The sequence below is a fragment of the Scyliorhinus torazame genome, chromosome 10 (assembly GCF_047496885.1).
Source record: "Scyliorhinus torazame isolate Kashiwa2021f chromosome 10, sScyTor2.1, whole genome shotgun sequence".
Lineage (NCBI taxonomy): Eukaryota > Metazoa > Chordata > Chondrichthyes > Carcharhiniformes > Scyliorhinidae > Scyliorhinus > Scyliorhinus torazame.
The window spans coordinates 1,828,802-1,847,448 of NC_092716.1; the positions used below are offsets into that span (position 1 = coordinate 1,828,802).

The following is an 18,647-nucleotide window of genomic DNA, read 5'->3' on the forward strand; positions in this document are numbered from 1 at the left end:
AACAGTCCCTGTGGATCCTGTATCTCAGTCAGAAACAGTCCCTGTGGATCCTGTATCTCAGTGAGGAGCAGTCCCTGTGGATCCTGTATCTCAGTGAGGAGCAGTCCCTGTAGATCCTGTATCTCAGTCAGAAACAGTCCCTGTGGATCCTGTATCTCAGTGAGGAGCAGTCCCTGTGGATCCTGTATCTCAGTCAGAAACAGTCCCTGTGGATCCTGTATCTCAGTGAGAAACAGTCCCTGTGGATCCTGTATCTCAGTGAGAAACAGTCCCTGTGGATCCTGTATCTCAGTCAGAAACAATCCCTGTGGATCCTGTATCTCAGTGAGGAGCAGTCCCTGTGGATCCTGTATCTCAGTGAGGAGCAGTCCCTGTAGATCCTGTATCTCAGTCAGAAACAGTCCCTGTGGATCCTGTATCTCAGTCAGAAACAGTCCCTGTGGATCCTGTATATCAGTGAGGAGCAGTCCCTGTGGATCCTGTATCTCAGTCAGAAACAGTCCCTGTGGATCCTGTATCTCAGTCAGAAACAGTCCCTGTGGATCCTGTAACTCAATGAGAAACAGTCCCTGTGGATCCCGTATCTCAGTGAGAAACAGTCCCTGTGGATCCTGTATCTCAGTCAGAAACAGTCCCTGTGGATCCTGTATCTCAGTCAGAAACAGTCCCTGTGGATCCTGTATCTCAGTCAGAAACAGTCCCTGTGGATCCTGTATATCACTGAGGAGCAGTCCCTGTGGATCCAGTATCTCAGTCAGAAACAGTCCCTGTGGATCCTGTATCTCAGTCAGAAACAGTCCCTGTGGATCCTGTATCTCAGTGAGGAGCAGTCCCTGTGGATCCTGTATCTCAGTCAGAAACAGTCCCTGTGGATCCTGTATCTCAGTCAGAAACAGTCCCTGTGGATCCTGTATCTCAGTCAGAAACAGTCCCTGTGGATCCTGTATCTCAGTCAGAAACAGTCCCTGTGGATCCTGTATCTCAGTCAGAAACAGGCCCTGTGGATCCTGTATCTCAGTGAGGAGCAGTCCCTGTGGAGCCAGTATCTCAGTGAGGAGCAGTCTCTGTGGATCCTGTATCTCAGTCAGAAACAGTCCCTTTGGATCCTGTATCTCAGTCGGAAACAGTCCCTGTGGATCCTGTATCTCAGTCAGAAACAGTCCCTGTGGATCCTGTATCTCAGTCAGAAACAGTCCCTGTGGATCCTGTATCTCAGTGAGAAACAGTCTCTGTGGATCCTGTATCTCAGTGAGAAACAGTCCCTGTGGATCCTGTATCTCAGTGAGGAGCAGTCCCTGTGGATCCAGTATCTCAGTGAGAAACAGTCCCTGTGGATCCTGTATCTCAGTGAGAAACAGTCCCTGTGGATCCTGTATCTCAGTCAGAAACAGTCCCTGTGGATCCTGTATCTCAGTGAGTAGCAGTCTCTGTGGATCCTGTATCTCAGTCAGAAACAGTCCCTGTGGATCCTGTATCTCAGTCAGAAACAGTCCCTGTGGATCCTGTATCTCAGTCAGAAACAGTCCCTGTGGATCCTGTATCTCAGTGAGGAACAGTCCCTGTGGATCCTGTATCTCAGTCAGAAACAGTCCCTGTGGATCCTGTATCTCAGTGAGAAACAGTCCCTGTGGATCCTGTATCTCAGTCAGAAACAGTCCCTAGAATCATAGAATCATAGAAGTTTACAGCATGGAAACAGGCCCTTCGGCCCAACCAGTCCATGCCGCCCAGTTTTTACCATTAAGCTAGTCCCAGTTGCCCGCACTTGGCCCATAACCCTCTATACCCATCTTACCCATGTAACTATCTAAATGCTTTTTAAAAGACACAATTGTACCCGCCTCTACTACTACCTCTGGCAGCCCATTCCAGACACTCACTACCCTCTGAGTGAAGAAATTGCCCCTCTGGGCCCTTCTGAATCTCTCCCCTCTCACCTTAAACCTATGCCCTCTAGTTTTAGACTCCCCTACCTTTGGGAAAAGATGTTGACTATCTACCTTATCTATGCCCCTCATTATTTTATAGACCTCTATAAGATCACCCCTAAGCCTCCTACGCTCCAGGGAAAAAAGTCCCAGTCTATCCAGCCTCTCCTTATAACTCAAACCATCAAGTCCCGGCAACATCCTAGTAAATCTTTTCTGCACTCTTTCTAGTTTAATAATATCCTTTCTATAATAGGGTGACCAGAACTGCACACAGTATTCCAAGTGTGGCCGTACCAATGTCTTGTACAACTTCAACAAGACGTCCCAACTCCTGTATTCAATGTTCTGACCAATGAAACCAAGCATGCCGAATGCCTTCTTCACCACCCTGTCCACCTGCGACTCCACCTTCAAGGAGCTATGAACCTGTACTCCTAGATCTCTTTGTTCTATAACTCTCCCCAACGCCATACCATTAACTGAGTAGGTCCTGGCCTGATTCGATCTGCCAAAATGCATCACCTCACATTTATCTAAATTAAACTCCATCTGCCATTCGTCGGCCCACTGGCCTAATTGATCAAGATCCCGTTGCAATCCTAGATAACCTTCTTCACTATCCACTGTGCCACCAATCTTGGTGTCATCTGCAAACTTACTAACCATGCCTCCTAAATTCTCATCCAAATCATTAATATAAATCACAAATAACAGTGGACCCAGCACCGATCCCTGAGGCACACCACTGGTCACAGGCCTCCAGTTTGAAAAACAACCCTCTACAACCACCCTCTGCCTTCTGTCGTCCAGCCAATTTTGAATCCAATTGGCAACCTCACCCTGGATCCCGTGAGCTTTAACCTTCTGCAACAACCTACCATGCGGTACCTTGTCAAAGGCTTTGCTAAAGTCCATGTAGACAACGTCTACTGCACTGCCCTCATCTACCTTCTTGGTCACTCCCTCAAAAAACTCAATCAAATTTGTGAGACATGATTTTCCACGCACAAAGCCATGCTGACTGCCCCGAATCAGTCCTTGCCTCTCTAAATGCTTGTAGATCCTGTCTCTCAGAATACCTTCTAGCAACTTACCTACTACACGTTAGGCTCACCGGTCTGTAGTTCCCTGGCTTTTCCCTGCTGCCCTTCTTAAACAAGGGCACAACATTCGCCACTCTCCAATCTTCAGGCACCTCACCTGTGGCTGCCGATGATTCAAATATCTCGGTTAGGGGACCCGCAATTTCCTCCCTAGCCTCCCACAACATCCTGGGATACATTTCATCAGGTCCCGGGGATTTATCTACCTTGATGCGCTTTAAGACTTCCAGCACCTCCTCCTCTGTAATATGCACACTTCTCAAGACATCACTATTTATTTCCCTTAGTTTCCTAACATCCATGCCTTTCTCCACCGTGAATACCGATGAGAAATATTCATTCAGGATCTCACCCAACTCTTGTGGCTCTGCACATAGATGTCCTTGTTGATCCTTAAGAGGCCCGACTCTGTCCCGAGTTACTCTTTTCCCCTTTATGTATCTGTAGAATCTCTTTGGATTCTCCCTTGCATTATTTGCCAAAGCAATTTCATGTCCCCTTTTTGCCCTCCTGATTTACCTGTGGATCCTGTATCTCAGTGAGAAACAGTCCCTGTGGATCCTGTATCTCAGTCAGAAACAGTCCCTGTGGATCCTGTATCTCAGTGAGGAGCAGTCCCTGTGGATCCTGTATCTCAGTCAGAAACAGTCCCTGTGGATCCTGTATCTCAGTCAGAAACAGTCCCTTTGGATCCTGTATCTCAGTCAGAAACATTCCCTGTGGATCCTGTATCTCAGTCAGAAACAGTCCTTGTAGATCCTGTATCTCAGTGAGAAACAGTCTCTGTGGATCCTGTATCTCAGTCAGCAACAGTCCCTGTGGATCCTGTATCTCAGTCAGAAACAGTCCCTGTGGATCCTGTATCTCAGTGAGAAACAGTCCCTGTGGATCCTGTATCTCAGTTAGAAACAGTCCCTGTGGATCCTGTATCTCAGTGAGAAACAGTCCCTGTGGATCCTGTATCTCAGTGAGGAGCAGTCCCTGTGGATCCTGTATCTCAGTCAGAAACAGTCCCTGTGGATCCTGTATCTCAGTCAGAAACAGTCCCTGTGGATCCTGTATCTCAGTGAGAAACAGTCCCTGTGGATCCTGTATCTCAGTGAGAAACAGTCCCTGTGGATCCTGTATCTCAGTCAGAAACAGTCCCTGTGGATCCTGTATCTCAGTCAGAAACAGTCCCTGTGGATCCTGTATCTCAATGAGAAACATTCCCTGTGGATCCCGTATCTCAGTGAGAAACAGTCCCTGTGGATCCTGTATCTCAGTCAGAAACAGTCCCTGTGGATCCTGTATCTCAGTCAGAAACAGTCCCTGTGGATCCTGTATCTCAGTCAGAAACAGTCCCTGTGGATCCTGTATATCAGTGAGGAGCAGTCCCTGTGGATCCTGTATCTCAGTCAGAAACAGTCCCTGTGGATCCTGTATCTCAGTCAGAAACAGTCCCTGTGGATCCTGTATCTCAGTGAGGAGCAGTCCCTGTGGATCCTGTATCTCAGTCAGAAACAGTCCCTGTGGATCCTGTATCTCAGTCAGAAACAGTCCCTGTGGATCCTGTATCTCAATGAGAAACAGTCCCTGTGGATCCCGTATCTCAGTGAGAAACAGTCCCTGTGGATCCTGTATCTCAGTCAGAAACAGTCCCTGTGGATCCTGTATCTCAGTCAGAAACAGTCCCTGTGGATCCTGTATCTCAGTCAGAAACAGTCCCTGTGGATCCTGTATATCAGTGAGGAGCAGTCCCTGTGGATCCTGTATCTCAGTCAGAAACAGTCCCTGTGGATCCTGTATCTCAGTCAGAAACAGTCCCTGTGGATCCTGTATCTCAGTGAGGAGCAGTCCCTGTGGATCCTGTATCTCAGTCAGAAACAGTCCCTGTGGATCCTGTATCTCAGTCAGAAACAGTCCCTGTGGATCCTGTATCTCAGTGAGAAACAGTCTCTGTGGATCCTGTATCTCAGTCAGAAACAGTCCCTGTGGATCCTATATCTCAGTCAGAAACAGTCCCTGCGGATCCTGTATCTCAGTGAGAAACAGTCCCTGTGGATCCTGTATCTCAGTGAGGAGCAGTCCCTGTGGATCCTGTATCTCAGTGAGGAACAGTCCCTGTGGATCCTGTATCTCAGTGAGAAACAGTCCCTGTGGATCCTGTATCTCAGTGAGAAACAGTCCCTGTGGATCCTGTATCTCAGTGAGGAACAGTCCCTGTGGATCCTGTATCTCAGTGAGAAACAGTCCCTGTGGATCCTGTATCTCAGTGAGAAACAGTCCCTGTGGATCCTGTATCTCAGTGAGGAACAGTCCCTGTGGATCCTGTATCTCAGTGAGGAACAGTCCCTGTGGATCCTGTATCTCAGTGAGAAACAGTCCCTGTGGATCCTGTATCTCAGTGAGAAACAGTCCCTGTGGATCCTGTATCTCAGTCAGAAACAGTCCCTGTGGATCCTGTATCTCAGTGACAAACAGTCCCTGTGGATACTGTATCTCAGTGAGGAGCAGTCCCTGTGGATCCTGTATCTCAGTCAGAAACAGTCCCTGTGGGTCCTTTATCTCAGTGATGCCGATCCTGGGGGCGCCAGAGGCACCGTCGTTCCGACCAAAACTGGGACCAGCCCAGTGGCCGTAACTGGGACCAGCCCAGGGGCTGTACCTTCCATGTGGATGAACCTGCGGCGACTACTCCTGAGGACGTGGAGACGGAGGACGACTACCTGCAGCTGCATTGTGTGGCAGCTCCCCGTGTGGCCCCCATTAAGGTGACAGTACGGGTCAATGGTCACCCACTTGAGATGGAGTTGGACACTGGCGCAGCGGTCTCCTTGATCGCCCAGAGGCCATTCGACCGCATCAAGCAGGGTATACAGACCCTTACATTAACCGACTCACAGGCCAGGTTGGCCACCTACACGGGGGAACCACTGGACATTGCAGGAACTACAATGACCCCTGTTGTTTATTGTTGCCAGGAGGGGCGTTTCCCACTTATCGTGGTGCGCGGCCATGGGCCCAGCCTGTTGGGTCGGGACTGGTTGCACCATTTGCGGTTGCAATGGCAGCACATCCTCCAAACAGTTTCTGAAGGGTTGACTGAGGTGCTAGGACGATACCCAGATGTATTCCAGCCTGGTTTGGGGAAAATAAAAGGGGCCGTAGCCCGTATCCAAGTCTAACCAGGAGCCGCGCCGCGCTACTTCCGGGCGCGCCCGGTGCCTTATGCCTTGCCCGAGAAGGTAGAAGGGGAGCTCACTCGTTTGGAGAGTTTGGGTATTATCAGGCCCGTCCGTTTTGCTGACTGGGCAACACCAATTGTACCTGTAATGAAGCCAGATGCCACAGTTCGATTGTGTGGCGACTATAAACTTACAGTGAATACGGCTTCCCGACTTGACCGATAGAGTCAATGCCTATCGCCTCGCATAGAGGATCTCTACGCGAAGCTTGCAGGTGGACTCTCGTTCACAAAATTAGATATGAGTCACGCCTACCTGCAGTTGGAGCTGGACCCTGCCTCCCGACCATATGTAACGATTAATACACACCGGGGCCTGTATGAATATACACGGTTGCCCTTTGGAGTATCCTCTGCCTGTGCTATTTTTCAACGTGTTATGGAGGGGATTTTGAGAGGTTTACCACGTGTTGCTGTCTACTTAGATGACGTTTTGATTACAGGGACGTCGGAGCAGGAGCATTTGGAAAATCTGGAGGCTGTCGTTATACGCTTTTCAGAGGCTGGAGTCTGTTTACGTTGCACAAAGTGCGTATTTCAGGCAAAGGAAGTAGTCTACCTGGGTTATCGGGTGGACCGCGAAGTTTTGCACCCCGTCGCAGAGAAGGTGCGCGCGATTCAACAGGCCCCCGCCCCGACTGACACTTCGCATCTTCGTTCTTTTCTCGGTCTCGTAAACTATTACGGGAAGTTCCTCCCCAATCTGGCAACTACGCTGGCCCCGTTGCACCTTCTGCTAAAGAAAAATCACACCTGGGTTTGGGGTCAGCCGCAAGAAACCTCTTTCCGGCGGGTAAAGTAACAATTGTCGTCGTCTGGGTTACTAACCCACTATGATCCTGGAAAGCCTTTGCTCGTCACATGTGATGCATCCCCGTATGGTATTGGGGCCGTCCTGTCCCACAAGATGGAGAACGGGGCCGAGCGACCGATAGCTTTCGCCTCCCGCACATTGACTGCAGCGGAGAAAAAGTACGCGCAGATCAAGAAGGAGGGCAGTGGTTTTTGCGGTGAAACGCTTCCACCAGTACGTGTATGGCCGCCATTTCACTATCCTGACTGATCATAAGCCTCTGCTGGGACTTTTCAGAGAGGATAAGCCAATACCGCCCATTGCTTCCGCACGGATCCAGCGCTGGGCTTTGTTGCTTGCTGCATACGAGTATTCTCTGGAGCACAAACCAGGAACGCAGATAGCAAATGCCGACGCACTGAGCCGATTGCCTTTATCGACCGGCCCCATGTCGACCCCCACGACCGGTGAGGTGGTTGCAACCCTAAATTTTATGGACACCTTGCCTGTCACGGCATCACAGATCCGTGAGTGGATCCAGACGGAGCCAGTCCTGTCAAAGGTTCGGCACATAGTCCTGTATGGTGGGCAGCATAGACAGCTCCCAGGCGAGTTGTGGGCATTTTCCTCCAAGCTGTCAGAATTCAGCGTGGAAGACGGCATCCTCTTGTGGGGGACGCGTGTGATTGTCCCGGAAAAAGGCCAGGCGCTGATACTAAGAGACTTGCACAATGGGCATCTAGGTGTGACCAAAATGAAAATGTTGGCCCGGAGTTATGTCTGGTGGCCAGGCCTCGACACCGACATTGAGAAGGTGGCCCAAAACTGCACCATTTGCCAGGAGCATCAGAAGCTTCCGCCGGCCGCGCCCCTACATCACTGGGAATGGCCAGGGCGGCCTTGGGCACGCTTGCATGCAGAATTCGCAGGCCCTTTTCAAGGATCCATGTTCCTTCTATTAATCGACGCCCAGTCTAAATGGCTATAGGTGCATAAGATGCAGGGGACAACGTCCTGTGAAACAATTGAAAAGATGTGTTTGTCCTTTAGCACGCATGGTCTCCCCGAGATGCAGGTCACGGATAACGGCACTCCATTCACGAGTGAGGAGTTTGCGAGGTTCACGAAGATGAACAGCATACGCCATATCCGCACTGCCCTTTACCACCCGGCTTCAAATGGGTTGGCAGAGCGCGTAGTGCAGACATTCAAACGAGGCCTAAAGAAGCAGTCTTCCGGATCAATGGACACGAGACTGACTCGCTTTTTGATTACGTACAGGACCACCCCCCCATGCGGTGACTGGGGTAGCTCCCGCAGAACTCCTAATGGGCTGGAGACTTCGCACCCGCCTTAGTATGGTTTTCCCGGACATTGGCGCAAAGGTACGCCGCACACAAGAACGGCAGGGACAGGGATTTTCTCGGCATCGGCCGATTTGGCAGTTTTCGCCCGGTGACCCAGTGTTCGTTCGGAATTTTGCTGGTGGTGCCCAGTGGGTTCCTGGCGTAATCTTTTGCCAAACGGGCCCTATATCTTACCAAGTGCAAGCCCAGGGTCGTCTCCAGCGCAAACATGTAGACCACGTTCGGTCCAGAAGACTATCCCCTCAAAAGATTCCCCGCCCCCGGAGCTCATTTCTACAGCCGCAGAGACCAGACAAGGGAAGGTAGTCCTCACAATCTTCCACTGGTGCCTCACTCGAAGCCTGCGCAGGTCGTTACAGAACCGAATGGAGATAGAGACGCTGACATGACGGAGGCAACAGACTCTGACTCCGAGATGGAGACACAGGATGCATCAGAGGGGGAATCCTCGGGTCCACGGGCCGTGGATGTACAACCGTTGCGCCGTTCATCACGGAAGCGCCGGTCTCCGTCTCGTTACACGCCGCCTGATCCAGCGCCGCGCGCAAATGGTGTCCGGCCTGCGGCCAAACGAGTCCGACGCCCTCCTTCGCCAGGGTCTTCGGTGGATTCCTTGGACTTTGGGGGGGAGGGATGTTATAACCTGCCTACTTACCATTGGCTGGGGACTAATGACTATCCCACAATCCTGTGGGAGTATGAACTTACCCAATGAGGGGGGGCGGAGAAACCATTAGTAATCTCCAAGGATAAATAAAGCTGGCCAGTTTGGGAACCAGCAGGAAGGAGTGTGCAGCAAGGGAAGTTGCTGCTGCTGTTTTATATATATATATATATATATATATTATTGTAAATAAATGTTGTTACTTTGTATCCTTAAACTCGTGCTGGATTCTTCGTGGCCCTTACAAAAAATGTCTTAATTTCTTCCCTTTCCCTTCCAGAAGCAGCAGTGAACGAGGTGAAGAGACAGGCAATGGTGGAGCTAAAGAAATCAGTATTGGAAGCGGAATGCAAGGCCAATGAAATGATCACGGTTGAACGAGTGAAGATGGAGCGTGCACTGTCTGAGGTGAAGCAGCAGACTTCCGAGGATGCCCGATCCACCAGCAACACACAGGCGGAATCCAGCGAGGTGAGGGCCCAGCTCCAATCTCCAGCTGGAGGAGATACGGAGGCCACCGGCTCAGCAATTCATTCAAAAGCAAAATACTACAAATGCTGGAAACTGAAATAAAAACAGAGAATGCTGGATAAGCTCAGCCAGTCTGGCAGCGTGTGTGGAGAGAGAAACAGAGTTAACGTTTTGAGTCCGCATAACCTCTTTCCGAAAAGGGTGACACGGTAGCACAGTGGTTAGCACTGCTGCCTCGCAGTACCAAGGTCCCAGGTTCTATTCCCGGCTTGGGTCACTGTTTGTGCGGAGTCTGCACGTTCTCCCTGTGTGTGCATGGGTTTCCTCCGGGTGCTCCAGTTTCCTCCCACAGTCCAAAGAGGTGCAGGTTAGGTGGATTGGTCATGGTAAAATTGTCCCTTAGTGTCTAGGAATGTGCAGGTTAAGTTATGGTGTTACAGGGATAGGAGGGACTGGACATGGGTAGAATACTCATTCCAAGTGTCAGTGCAGACTTGATGGGCTGAATGGCCTCCTCCTGGACTGTAGCGATTCTGATGCCAGACATCCTGCATTAGCATTTTTTGTTCAAGCAATTCATTTAATAGTTTTAAATGAATGACCACACATCCTCCCCGTGTCTGCGTGGGTTTCCTCCGGGTGCTCCGGTTTCCTCCCACAGTCCAAAGACGTGCAGTTAGGTGAATTGGACATTCTGAATTCTCCCTCTGTGTACCCGAACAGGCGCCAGAATGTGGCGACTAGGGGATTTTCACAGTAACTTCATTGCAGTGTTAATGTAAGCCTACTTGTGACACAATGAAGATTATTATTATTCATCTCATATAAAGTGCACTTAGACAGGGCAGTGAGGGCGGAAGGCAGCGTTTGGTGGGGATGATCCTGGAAACAGATCGTCACGACTCGGAGGATTCTACCCCAGAGCTCCTTATAACTGGGAAGCAGCTCCAAATGCAGTTTGACTTGGTGTCCTCCGGGAAGGCTGTGAGACCGCAGCGATGCGCGAGGGGTGGTGAGTATGAGCATGGGGAGGCCTACCGGGAGATTGCACAGGTCAGGGACTCGAGGGATAGGTTAGTGACCGCACCGAGGGAAGTCAATGGTGTTTTATTACACTTCTGATAGTGTGTTATGTTATACTACTGAATGTAATATATGTTACTCAATACAGTTGTTGATGAGGTTTTCTGAATCTTGATGAGAAAGACTGAAAGTTGTCCAGTAATAACAAAAGACTTATTGAGTAACTAAAACAATAATTTTGTGAGTTCCTTACTTTAATATTAATACTAGCGATAAGATTAACAAGATCTAAATACAGTAACTATATTTAGCTACACTAACACTCTGAGCTAATCTACACTCCTGTCCGTCACAGTACCCCCCCCCCAAAAGAGAGCGGCGAACAGAATGAGCTTGCTTTTATACCCCTGTTAGTACTGCCCTCTAGTGATCATCTGATTATACTGATTACACATTAACCCCTTATGTATATGCACATACACAGATCACTACAAATGAAACATTCAGTCTCCCTTTGTGAAGACAGAAGCAAAGTATGAATTGAGTTCCTCGGCCATTTCTTTGTTCCCCGTTATGAATTTCCACGTTTCTGACTGTAAGGGGCCTACATTAGTTTTTATCAATCTCTTTCTCTTTACATACCAATAGAAACTTTCACAGTCAGTTGTTACGTTCCCCACCAGCTTACTTTCAAATTGTATTTTCCTCTTCTGAATCAATCCCTTGGTCTGCCTGCTGAATTTTAACTGTTCCCAATCCTCAGGTCTGTTGCTTTTTCTTGATAATTTGTATGCTGCCTCTTTGAATCTAATACTATCTCTAATTTCCCCTGTAAGCCATGGTTTGGCCACAGTTCCCTTTCTACCCTTGCGCCAAATAGGAATAAACAACTTTTGGAGTTCACCTATGTGTTCCTTGAATGCTGCAATTGCCTGTCCGCTGTCCTTCCTTTCAGTAATGTTTCCCAGTCCATCATAGCCAGCTCATACCTCATATCATCAGTTACCTATGGTGGCACAGTGGTTAGCACTGCTACCTCACAGCACCGAGGTCCCAGGTTCGATCCCGGCTCTGGGTCTCTGTCCGTGTGGAGTTTGCACATTCTTCCCGTGTTCGCGTGGGTTTCGCCCCCACAACCCAAAGATTTGCAGGCTAGTTGGATTGGTAACGCTGAATTGCCCCTTAATTGGAAAAAATGACCTGAAAAGGAGGCATTCAATTAATCCTGGGGCCAGCAGCACTTATCCGATGGAATATTACAGCAATTCGGGTTGGGCGAACCAGGGTGGCTTTCAGATTGGGACAGCAGCAGACTGGTGGGACACTGAACATCCTGGCAGAGGGGCCAGGGTAACCAGGATAACGGTAGCATCATGGCAGAGAGCATGGGTTCAGTCACATGGAGAGAACTGACATTTTTCTTCTACACATTCAGCCAATTTATTTGCTTTTCTGTGTTTCCTTTCTCTCAAGGCTTCCCGTATCCACAGCACCTCCTGGTGTCGGGAGGACGAGGCTGACGGGCCTGCAGATGTATCCACCATTGCCAGGTCCACTCTATGTTCATCTGACAGGAAGCGCTCTGCCTGTGGGGCCAGACAGGTGGCCTCGGCTGCTCCTTCCTCGGAGGTAAGATGCTTTGCTCCTTGAAACTTATTCTGTGATTATGGCCGGTCCAGGGTCAAGTACGTCGAGTCCTCATAGAGTGCGTGATTAATCGCTCAGAAGACCTATGGACGATTGGCTTTATTAATGCCCCCCAGTGTGAGAGAGTGACTGTGACAACAATAGCTTAAATGTTGAATTGTTTTTTGAACTCTTGTACAGAATAAAGCAGCTGTTGAAGGAAAGGATCAGCCATGATAGTATTGAGTGGGCTGAATGGCCTGATCCTCTGTTCCAGTTCATCCCATCAGGTGGACAAGCATATTATAAGGCAGGGTTTCCCAAACTGGGTTCCACGGAACCCCAGCTACCAGGGGCCCCGCAGAGGGTTCCACACAAGGCCAGGCTGATATATGTCATTTGGAAAATTGCCGCAAAGCTGCTTGGGGGGGGCGGGGGGGGGGGGGGGGGAGTGGGTGTGAGGGGGGGGAGTGGGTGTGAGGGGGGGGAGTGGGTGTGAGGGGGGGGAGTGGGTGTGAGGGGGGGGGAGTGGGTGTGAGGGGGGGGGAGTGGGTGTGAGGGGGGGGGGAGTGGGTGTGAGGGGGGGAGTGGGTGTGAGGGGGGGAGTGGGTGTGAGGGGGGGGAGTGGGTGTGAGGGGGGGGAGTGGGTGTGAGGGGGGGGAGTGGGTGTGAGGGGGGGGAGTGGGTGTGAGGGGGGGGGAGTGGGTGTGAGGGGGGGGGAGTGGGTGTGAGGGGGGGGAGTGGGTGTGAGGGGGGGGGAGTGGGTGTGAGGGGGGGGGAGTGGGTGTGAGGGGGGGAGTGGGTGTGAGGGGGGGGAGTGGGTGTGAGGGGGGGGAGTGGGTGTGAGGGGGGGGAGTGGGTGTGAGGGGGGGGAGTGGGTGTGAGGGGGGGGAGTGGGTGTGAGGGGGGGGAGTGGGTGTGAGGGGGGGGAGTGGGTGTGAGGGGGGGGAGTGGGTGTGAGGGGGGGGAGTGGGTGTGAGGGGGGGGAGTGGGTGTGAGGGGGGGGAGTGGGTGTGAGGGGGGGGAGTGGGTGTGAGGGGGGGAGTGGGTGTGAGGGGGGGGAGTGGGTGTGAGGGGGGGAGTGGGTGTGAGGGGGGTGAGTGGGTGTGAGGGGGGTGAGTGGGTGTGAGGGGGGGAGTGGGTGTGAGGGGGGGGAGTGGGTGTGAGGGGGGGAGTGGGTGTGAGGGGGGGGGAGTGGGTGTGAGGGGGGGGGAGTGGGTGTGAGGGGGGGGAGTGGGTGTGAGGGGGGGAGTGGGTGTGAGGGGGGGGAGTGGGTGTGAGGGGGGGGAGTGGGTGTGAGGGGGGGAGTGGGTGTGGTGAGGGGGGGGAGTGGGTGTGAGGGGGGGAGTGGGTGTGAGGGGGGGGAGTGGGTGTGAGGGGGGGGAGTGGGTGTGAGGGGGGGGAGTGGGTGTGAGGGGGGGGAGTGGGTGTGGGGGGGGGGAGTGGGTGTGAGGGGGGGGAGTGGGTGTGAGGGGGGGAGTGGGTGTGAGGGGGGGAGTGGGTGTGAGGGGGGGAGTGGGTGTGAGGGGGGGGAGTGGGTGTGAGGGGGGGGAGTGGGTGTGAGGGGGGGAGTGGGTGTGAGGGGGGGAGTGGGTGTGTGAGGGGGGAGTGGGTGTGGGGGGTGTGGGGGGGTGTGGGTGTGTGGGGGGGTGAGGGGGGGTGTGGGTGTGTGGGGGGGGTGTGGGGGGGAGTGGGTGTGAGGGGGGGGAGTGGGTGTGAGGGGGGGGGAGTGGGTGTGAGGGGGGGGAGTGGGTGTGTGGGGGGGGAGTGGGTGTGTGGGGGGGGAGTGGGTGTGTGGGGGGGGAGTGGGTGTGTGGGGGGGGAGTGGGTGTGTGGGGGGAAGTGGGTGTGTGGGGGGGGCGAGGGGGGTGTGAAGGGTGGTGAGGGGGGGAGTGGGTGTGTGTGGGGGGAGTTGGTGTGAGGGGGGAGTGGGTGTGGGGGGTGTGGGGGGTGTGGGTGTGTGGGGGGGTGAGGGGGGGTGTGGGTGTGTGGGGGGGGTATGGGGGGGAGTGGGTGTGAGGGGGGGAGTGGGTGTGAGGGGGGGAGTGGGTGTGAGGGGGGGGAGTGGGTGTGAGGGGGGGGAGTGGGTGTGAGGGGGGGAGTGGGTGTGAGGGGGGGGAGTGGGTGTGAGGGGGGGGAGTGGGTGTGTGGGGGGGAGTGGGTGTGTAGGGGGGAGTGGGTGTGTAGGGGGGAGTGGGTGTGTAGGGGGGAGTGGGTGTGTAGGGGGGTGGGTGTGTGGGGGGGAGTGGGTGTGTAGGGGGGAGTGGGTGTGTGGGGGGAGTGGGTGTGAGGGGGGGGTGTGGGGGGAGTGAGGGGGGGGTGTGTGGGGGGGAGTGGGTGTGAGGGGGGGGAGTGGGTGTGTGGGGGGAGTGGGTGTGAGGGGGGGAGTGGGTGTGAGGGGGGGGAGTGGGTGTGAGGGGGGGGAGTGGGTGTGTGGGGGGGGAGTGGGTGTGTGGGGGGTGTGGGGGGGGAGTGGGTGTGTGGGGGGGGAGTGGGTGTGTGAGGGGGGAGTGGGTGTGTGGGGGGGAGTGGGTGTGTGTGGGGGGGGTGTGGGTGTGTGTGGGGGGGGTGTGGGTGTGAGGAGGGGGTGTGAGGGGGGAGTGGGTGTGTGGGGGGGAGCGAGGGGGGTGTGAAGGGTGGTGAGGGGGGAGTGGGTGTGTGTGGGGGGGGTGTGGGTGTGAGGAGGGGGTGTGAGGGGGGAGCGGGTGTGGGGGGAGTGGGTGTGTGGGGGGTGAGGGGGGGTGTGGGTGTGTGGGGGGAGTGGGTGTGAGGAGGGGGTGTGAGGGGGGAGTGGGTGTGGGGGGGAGTGGGTGTGTAGGGAGTAGTGGGTGTGTGGGGGGGAGTGGGTGTGTGGGGGGAGTGGGTGTGTGGGGGGAGTGGGGGGGGGGGTTTGATATTAGAATGCTGCTTGCCACGAGTATTGCCCTCATTAAGTTAATTTACTTCTTTACAGTGTTTCTGACATGTAAGAAATAGAAAATATTTCAATTAATTAAGTTTTTGTGTTTCCATGTACTGCCCCACAACAATAAACTTTTTATTTTTTTACTCAACATCACAATCAGAATGTTTCTCAGTGCTTCTGTCAGTGTCTTGAAGGCTCAATAAGGTTCAATGGCTGGAAATTATTTTTTTAATTCATTAACGGAATGTGGTGTCGTTGGTTAGGCCCACATTTATCGCCCAGCCCTAGTTGCCCATTGAGAAGGTGGGGGTGAGCTGCCTTCTTGAATCGCTGCAGTCCCTGAGGCATAGGTACACCCACTGTGCTGTTTGGGAGGGAGTTCCAGGATGTTGCCCCAGGGACAGTGAAGGAACAGCCAATATATTTCCAAGTCAGGGCGGTGAGTGACTTGAAGGGGAACCTCCAGGTGATGGGGTTCCCAGGTATCTGCTGCTCTTGTCCTTCGAGATGGTAGAGGTTGTGGGTTTGGAAGGTGCTGTCTAAGGAGCCTTGGTGAGTTGCTGCAGTGCATCTTGTAGATGGTGCACACAGCTGCTGCTGTTCATCGGCAGAGGAGGGTTTGAATGTTTGTGGAAGGGGAGCGATCCTGCTTTATCCTAAATGGTGTTGAGCTTCTTGAGTGTTGTTGGAGCTGCACTCATCCAGGCAAGTGGAGAGTATTCCATCGCACTCCTGACTTGTGCCTTGTAGATGGCGGACAGACTTTGGGGGGTCAGGAGCTGAGTTACTCGCTGTAGGATTCCTAGCCTTTGACCTACTCTGGTAGCCACAGTATTACAAAGAGAACAAAGAACAAAGAAAAATTACAGCACAGGAACAGGCCCTTCGGCCCTCCCAGCCTGCGCCGATCCAGATCCTCTATCTAAAACTGTTGCCTATTTTCTAAGGATCTGTATCCCTCTGCTCCCTGCCCATTCATGTATCTGTCTAGATACATCTTAAATGACGCTATCGTGCCCGCCTCTACCACCTCCGCTGGCAATGCGTTCCAGGCACCCACCACCCTCTGCGTAAAGAACTTTCCACGCACATCTCCCTTAAACTTTTCCCCTCTCACCTTGAACTCGTGACCCCTAGTAATTGAGTCCTCCACTCTGGGAATGTGGCTAGTCCAGTTCAGTTTCTGATCAATGGTAACCCCCAGGATGTTGAGAATCTTTCTTGTCACAAGTAGGCTTACATTAACACTGCAATGAAGTTACTGTTAAAAGCCCCTAGTCGCCACATTCTGGCGCATGTTCGGGTACACAGAGGGAGAATTCAGAATGTCCAATCCACCTAACAGCTCGTCTTTCGGGACTTGTGGGAGGAAACCGGAGCACCCGGAGGAAACCCACGCAGACACGGGGAGAACGTGCAGACTACACACAGTGTACAGGGAGCTTTACTCTGTATCTAACCCCGTGCTGTACCCGTCCTGGGAGTGTTTGATGGGGACAGTGTAGGGGGAGCTTTACTATTTATCTAACCCCGTGCTGTACCTGTCCTGGGAGTGTTTGATGGGGACAGTGTAGAGGGAGCTTTACTCTGTGTCTAACCCCTTGCTGTACCTGTCCTGGGAGAGTTTCATGGGGACAGTGTAGAGGGAGCTTTACTCTGTATCGAACCCCGTGCTGTATCTGTCCTGGGAGTGTTTGATGGGGACAGTGTAGAGGGAGCTTTACTCTGTGTCTAACCCCTTGCTGTACCTGTCCTGGGAGAGTTTCATGGGGTCAGTGTCGAGGGAGCTTTACTCTGTATCTAACCCCGTGCTGTACCTGTCCTGGGAGTGTTTGATGGGGACAGTGTAGAGGGAGCTTTACTCCGTATCTAACCCCGTGCTGTACCTGTCCTGGGAGTGTTTGATGGGGACAGTGTAGAGGGAGCTTTACTCTGTATCTAACCCCGTGCTGTTAAAGTAAATACAGTAATGTTCTTGTGCTCAAACTGATGGTGGATAGCTGTGCCGGTGACAGTTGAAGCTTATGTCTTTCAGAGTTGTTGGAACTGTGGTCGGAAGGCAAGTGAAACGTGTAGTGGCTGCAACGCGGCACGTTATTGTGGCTCCTTCTGCCAACACAAGGACTGGGAGAAGCACCACCATGTCTGTGGGCAGCGTTTCCTGGACCAGCCAGTTTGCAGCACTGCTGCCAGCTCCAGCTCTAGCAGGCAGAACACTGCCCCCAGCAAGTCCAGCAGACAGGCCCAGCCGGATACCATTGCCAGCAGCAGTGGGCCTGAGAGCCCCATAGACACTGGATGTCCCACTGCCTCTCCCCCCAACCCAATCCCTGTTGAACCTGCCTCCCACTAACCAGCAACCTTCGCAGCAATGCAATACTCTTTTCAACTTTGAATCACTTCTTGTCCCTTGTTGATCCTTACCGTTTCTGGAAGATGAGACAAAGAAATCCACCAGCTTTTTTCTTCATTTTTTGGTTATTTACCAAACGTTCTGTCTTCTGCAGCATGACAGGTTGTGGGGATATATTCCTCTGGGTCATGGCCATGAGGCTGAGGGTTCCTTCGGAAACTCAGGCCAGCAACAACAGAAACATGATTCAAAATCTATTGTTATTCACATTTTTAATTTTACACACATTTGCATTTTATGTTTACTCTGTTTATTGCGTGAGGTTCTTGTATATACATCTTGTTGTATCTTTGGAGCACAGATTGGACGCCCAGGATCGGGCGATCCAGAAGGTTGAGAAGCAGGAGGAGCATCAAATTGCGGTGGAGCTGGAGTTGGGGACACTGCGGGACCAGCAGAAAAGGCTCCTGGAGAAGGTGGAGGACCTAGAGAATAGGTCCCGCCGGCAGAACCGAAGAATTGTCGGGCTCCCGGAGGGGTCTGAGGGAGTGGACGCTGGGGCATACGTAGCCGGTGTGTTTGAGAAGCTGCTGGGGGAGGGGACATTCTCCCCACCCTTGGAGGTGGACAGGGCATACAGAGCACTTGCGAGGAAGCCGCGAACGGGGGACCCTCCGAGGGCAATGGTGGTGAGATTCCACAGGTTCCTGGACAAGGAATGTGTTCTTCAGTGGGCCAAGCGAACGCGGAGCTGTAAGTGGGACAACAGTATCCTGCGGGTGTACCAGGACCTGAGTGTGGAGGTGGCTAGGAAAAGGGCAGGCTTCAACCAAGTTATGTCAATCTTTCTCAAGAAACAGGTGAAGTTTGGACTGCTGTATCCGGCTCGTCTCTGGGTCACATATGAGGACCAGCATCATTATTTTGAGTCGCCCGAAGACGCGCTGGACTTCGCGAAAAGAAAAGGACTGGTGGTGAACTGAGAACTTTTGAACTTTGATGTAACATTTTGGCTTATATTGGTTTGTGTTTTTTCTCTTCTATTTTTGAGTTTTGTTTAAGGGGGGAAAAAGTTTTTTGTTTTCGGGTTTTCTTTTTGGTGAATGTTGGCAATGCCTTTTACTTTGATGTGCAGTTTTGTGGGGTGGAGACCTGCTTGTTTGGATTTCGGTGTTTTTCTGTCAG

General features: G+C 52.6%; 1 protein-coding gene and 1 long non-coding RNA gene across 3 annotated transcripts in view; one reads left to right on the forward strand and one right to left on the reverse strand.

Annotated features, from left to right (window-relative positions):
• LOC140430300 (protein CBFA2T1-like) overlaps positions 1–17,540 on the forward strand; it is a 145,340-nt gene extending 127,800 nt beyond the window's left edge. For both annotated transcript variants that reach the window (XM_072517728.1, XM_072517729.1), the window contains exons 9-11: positions 9,365–9,555; positions 12,052–12,207; positions 17,145–17,540. In XM_072517728.1, coding sequence (XP_072373829.1) covers positions 9,365–9,555; positions 12,052–12,207; positions 17,145–17,462 — 665 coding nt within the window. In that variant the 3' untranslated portion in view covers positions 17,463–17,540. The remainder of the gene's footprint in view (positions 1–9,364; positions 9,556–12,051; positions 12,208–17,144) is intronic.
• Positions 1–17,649, reverse strand: part of LOC140430302 (uncharacterized) — a 33,836-nt gene extending 16,187 nt beyond the window's left edge. The window contains exon 1 of the long non-coding RNA XR_011949372.1: positions 17,534–17,649. This is a non-coding gene — a long non-coding RNA (uncharacterized lncRNA). The remainder of the gene's footprint in view (positions 1–17,533) is intronic.
• Between the last annotated feature and the right edge of the window lie 998 nt (positions 17,650–18,647).